Source organism: Limulus polyphemus, unplaced genomic scaffold (genome assembly GCF_000517525.1).
Source record: "Limulus polyphemus unplaced genomic scaffold, Limulus_polyphemus-2.1.2 Scaffold2379, whole genome shotgun sequence".
NCBI classification, from domain to species: Eukaryota; Metazoa; Arthropoda; class Merostomata; order Xiphosura; family Limulidae; genus Limulus; species Limulus polyphemus.
The window spans coordinates 1181-7003 of record NW_013667989.1 but is presented as its reverse complement, the minus strand read 5'-3'; the positions used below and the strand labels follow the sequence as shown (position 1 = coordinate 7003).

The 5823-nt window shown below is 31.8% G+C and overlaps 1 protein-coding gene across 1 annotated transcript in view; it reads right to left on the bottom strand.

Annotated features, from left to right (window-relative positions):
• Positions 1 to 5323, bottom strand: part of LOC106466784 (MAP kinase-activated protein kinase 2-like) — a 22811-nt gene extending 17488 nt beyond the window's left edge. Inside the window, exon 1 of the mRNA XM_013927087.2 lies at positions 4862 to 5323. Coding sequence (XP_013782541.1) covers positions 4862 to 5269 — 408 coding nt within the window. The 5' untranslated portion in view covers positions 5270 to 5323. The remainder of the gene's footprint in view (positions 1 to 4861) is intronic.
• Positions 5324 to 5823: the final 500 nt, after the last annotated feature.

Here is a 5823-nt window from a genome sequence, read left to right as displayed (position 1 = left end):
GATTTCCTTTCTGTAGAATTATATCAAGTACATGGAAACTTTCAATATCAATGGTCTTAGCCACTTCTTGACAAATAAGAGCCTACTTCCAACATATGCACTTATTAGCAAGCAGATAGTCTTTTGCAATAACCCTTCTATACTGAAGGACTTGACAGATATGTTCAAAGGGAATTATTGTGATTCCAGTGTCTCTGAACCATCTTTCTAGAAAGAGCCACTGATTGAAGGTGTGGCTAAAAGCTTGTAAACGTTTGATAGCTTCAAATTCTCAACTTGTTAACATTACCTGATGGTGTGCCCAGCTTTCTGGTTCAGATGATTCTCTCCTTAAACTAAATTTAAATAGTAACATAATTATTTTTGACTTCAAGGGATTACTTTGTTGATTATGGAAGCCATAAGAAACAATCATGTTGGAAATAATGACAGGGTAATTGAAAGTTGATCTTTTAATACCAATATTGTAAGTCCTTGCAATAAATGGCTAAGTTAAACTTTTGTAGCAGATAGTATGTTAGATACTATTGTTATAACTAAGTCGCAGTTAAAAGGCTATAAAGTTAATAAAAGAGAATAATAATAATTTCGGGCGAGAGCTCATATTTTAACTAGAGTCATGTCCCCTAAAGTTTAAAAAAGCAAATTTCTAAAAACTGCAAGATACTGATATAGAATAAGTGGGTGGATAATTTGAATAGAAAGAATGTAAATGCACTTTGGGATGTTTTTAGTTAGATCAATTTAGCTAAAAATGAATATATTCTACTAAGTGTTTAATGAAATAAGTCAAACTCATAAATTTTGTACATATAACTAAAATACCTCATTTACTTTGTGTGTTTTCTTACAGCAAAGCCACATTGGGCTATCTGCTGTATCCACAGAGGGGAACTGAACCCCTGATTTTAGCATTGCAAGTCCAAAAACCTACCACTGTCCCAATGGGGGACCATTTACTTTGTAGCTTATTCTTTGATGGGAATTTACAGTATGTTAAAATAGTCTCAACAACACAGAGCCAATACAAATAGTTAAGCATACACTTCTCTTATATTCACATTATTGCTCTGATAATACACACATCATTGACCGTGTGGATGAAAGTGACCTTGTACATGCTCAATTTGGCCAATAGTGCATGTATCAAACTAGCAGTCGAAGTTAGGAGTTATAAAGACGTGTTTAGTAACCATCAGTCATTTAACTTGAATCCAGTGGTTATGTTAGAATTCTTTTGGTCTTCATCACACAGTCAATGTAACTGTGACCCTCCTGGGTTTTTGATACACCTATGAGAGTCATGTTATGTTCCAAATGAAAACCTTTTCCTAAATGCACGAATAAAGAAATCCAACTTTTTTAATAAATGAAAGAGATTTAGTTGTAAGAAACAAGGAGGATGCTGAGGTTTACAGAAATAATGAAAGAAATCAAAAAGAGTCATAATCAGGGCTTGCCAAACATCTGATAATTTTGAAGCCAGCAATAATCCTGGGAACCAAAATAGTTTAACCCAGTGAAAGGCAAGGAAGATCATCCTGCTTTGTTTCAAGAAAATGTAAGAACCAATTTTTCATTTTATTGTAAATTAAACAATCTTAAACAACATACCCATATATTGCTTTTTTTTCTAGCTATTTAATATTTAAAATACTTTAAATCACTCAGTCTTTTACTTGGCAATATAAATGATTAAGACTCCTACACAAAAGTAGACTGGACAAGATTATCCAACAAAGAGAGAAAATATCAAAATTCAATTCTTTCAAAACAAATAATAGTACCAGTAGGAATATAAAAATAATGGGTTTACAGCATCCACCCTTCCAACAAAGTGAGTATATGCAACTACTCTCAAGTTTAACACTGGTGATGTAGAATTATATTAAGAACGTGAAAACTTTCAATACCAACAGTCTCAGCCAAGTCTTGACAAATGAGAGCCTACTTCCAACATATGCACCTATTAGCAAGCAGATAGACGTCAGAAACCCAAGTCTTTGCAGAATATATCAATTTGGAAATCCTTTACAGTATTTCTATATGTATTGTAAATCTTAATTAAAATTATTAAAATAACCAATACCAGGTGCCCCACTGATATGAAGTTAGTAAGCCATGGTCATAAATAAGGCTAGAAGGGATTATGAAAGTATCTTATCTCGATGCATTCAATTTAATTTGAGGGTTTTAATGTTTATGTTAACTACAAGAAGGAAAGATGAATAGTAATGCAACTGTTTTTTTGTTTTTTTTTATTATATCTTGAAGGGAACTCTTCTACAGGAAAAACATAGCTAAAGAAGTCCAACTTCAGTACTTGTATTGTTGTAGATGAAGAGGAGATTCTGAAGCTCACCAGTTTCTTTAAGGATGGGAAATATTTTTTAATTACATTCATACTGAATAAGCATTTGTTTTGAAAAATTGGAAAATCATGTTAGCACTAAGACTCATAGTTCTGACATGAATTGACTTAGAATCTTGAATAAGTTTATCACAGAAATAATAGACTTTAACTTTTTTTTTTAGAAGTGTCTTGACAAAGAGAAGTTCCCAATGAAAGGAAGGCTGCCATGGTAATCCACATATCACAGAAATATTTTAAAGTAGAGATGGTAAAATATCCGATCTGATATTACACTATCTGATACTAATTTTACAATTATTCTGATGACTGAATAGCATTTGCATCAATGAATTATCTAACAATACTATACAGGCATAATTACTTGCACCACTCATAATAGATACTAAGTTAGCTGGCTTACTGGTGCTTTCTAGTAGATTCTAAATATAGTAGCATTTTCCTCAGTATTAAGAGTGGGAGGCCTGGTAGTTGTAAAACAAGGTTATGGAATCTCACATACATTTTTAAAAAATGATACTTTATAAAGAATGTTTCAAATAAGTTTATAAACACTTTTCTTATTTGAATTGTACAAATAATGTGCTTTTTTACTGTTACCTCAAAATTTTTAAAAGCCTATAGAATATTTAATTCATCAACACTAAAACAAGAAATTCAGAATTAGAGTATCCTGCAAATTTCATTCAAATGATCAAGTTTTTATGGCATATTAAATATTAGGATGGAGCAAGCCGCTTACAAGTACTAATTGGGACACACTGCAGTGTGTTCAGTTAAGTAGTAGATAAGATAAAATTTAGGGAACTCTCAACTTGGAAAATCTTAGTGTGAATTTTTGTAAACACAAGGGAAATAAATTAATTGGTTAAAACTTAAGGAAATTTAAAATAAGCTTCATCTGTTTAATATTTACACCAGAAGTCTTTGTATTATCATGCTACAATCAGAAAGCTTTGGTTGTGGTTAACATTAAATATGAAGGGTATTACTACTGTCTGATATTAATTGAAGTCAAAATGTTATCTAAAAATCTAGATATGAAGCTAAAAAAAAAACTTATTAAATTTTTTGTAAGAAGTCAGTTGAAACTTTATGAATGAAGCAACACTGCCGAGGTTGGGAAAAATGTGGACACTCATCTGTAATGAAACTTCTAGAAGAAGGGAGAATATAAAGTAAATTTGAATTTTGGATAGGTCTATTAATCAGTTCTTCTCTCATTGGCATATGTGTATGTAAACACAGGTTAATTAAGCTGCTTACAATACGACATTTAGTATTAAATGCTTTAATTTTAGGATTGATCTGTCTTCACATGATGCTGAAAATTTTATTGAAACTGTCAGGTGCAATGCTCTAAATGGGAATTAACTGCTTAAAAACAAATCCTAGTAGCTTTGTGGGGCACAGGTTGCATAATACTAATGCAACCCAAGGATTTGTTACCCTTATGTTAACTGAATGATTATAGGATTGGTTCAGTGGATTGGCTTGTATTTGAGTATGAATGTTGATTATAATTCCAACTTTACAACGTCTATCTACGTGAAATGTGATAAACTTTTAACAGAATATACAAACAATTAGATGTGTACTCAAGATATGTCTGTGAAGTGATGACATCAACATCTCAAACTCCAACAAGTCATGGCATGTGCACTTTGACCCCCCATCTATGCACTTTTGGTTAATGGCCAAATTTATCAGTGACAGAGTGGGCACCCAACTGGTGAATATAAGCATTTCTAATCTTTAACATTGCATATTCCTAGTTACAGTATATTAAATTAGCTACATTATAACTAAAGATTAATTCAGTCAGTAATCTTGCTTTGAGCAGAAATGATTGATAATTATACTTAAAAACAAACCCTTAACTGAAAATTTCACAAGATTTCATATTATCAATTAGACCATGTCTGCATCACTCACACCTATCAGTGAAGAGTGGAACAAACAGCTTTGGTGAAAAAATCTAATGTTATTACTAATACTATACAAACTAGATAACAAACCAGATGCAGTCATTAAGTCATAAAACTGGAATCAGCATTGGAAACACATATAGTTTAATAATAGTAATACTATTACTGCTTTAACTAAGACTTCTTCTCAACTAAAATTAAACTGAAAAATAAAATTGCAAACTACAATTTGAAAAAGGATATCTCTAGAGTATTTAAAACATATATAATTGAACAAATTGTAATGATATTCTAAATGCAAATCTAACTCAATAACTAATCGCAATAATATTTATAATAATAATTATAATACTCCTTTTCTTGTTATTAAGAGTAATTTATACTGACAATGATACTGACACATGACCCTCACCTCAGGCTCAACTTTGTCTCACGAATCTCACACTCACTTTTCTCTCTCTTTTTCGCACACACACACTCAATCTCAGCACATAAATTAGTACTAATAGTACTAAGTATATATATATATACATATATATAATCATAATTTATATTAACTTACTTTTAAGGCGTATTTTACTCTTGTAACCTTGTCGTAACATTCAACAACTTTTCCATTAATTCCTAGACCAAGTACTTTATCTGTTATCATATAATCTTCAGTAAGCCTGTTCGTTTTTGGCGACAAAGGTGGCCTGGGATGTCCTAACCTGAAAACATTTTGCTGCGAGTGCGAAGTCGTGTGGTCAACCATTATTATTCTTCTATATATGGGCCTAAAAATGACCTTTTCAAGAAACGATGCAAATTCACTTAACACATAAATAAAATTGGCTACTTTTATATCCGAAATAAAAATAGGGTATAATTCAGGTTCTTGATTAATTAAAAATTCGTTAATTGTATCACTATGACTATCCGCGTAAAACGGTAAACCACGATACACCCAACTAGTCCACCTATGTTCCATAAGAACCGTCCGTAACTTGTTTCATAAAATGGCTGTAATCTTCAGCTCCAAATGTCGACCCCTTAAACTATTACAACCAATCGTAGCAAACGCTATGACGTAAAGAGGAGCTTCTGTCACGTGCTACTATGTCTTGTAAGGGGTGGGGAACGTCATTGAAGTTAGCCTTTCCCGAACATTTATTGAAATGGCATTGTAGTCTGCAACGAAACGGAACTTACTTTGTTTAATGTCCTTAATTGAATTTGACAACACGTTTATTTATTTATTTTACTCGGAACGTTTTAGGGAAACGGCGATCGAAAGTAAAATATAATGTAAATTGAATATCATTTCCTTTTTAAACAGGAAGAACTCACAACTAAAAATGAAATTCTTTTACGCTAAAGGAATAGCATGAAAACACTAAAAACTGTAAATTTTACCCAGTAGGTCTAACCTGAATAATGCACTCGTTATGTTCTGTCGTTCTCCGATTGTTAAGCTAACGAAACATAAAGACAATTGTTTGTTTGTTTATAATTAAGCACAAAGCTACACTATGGGCTATCTGT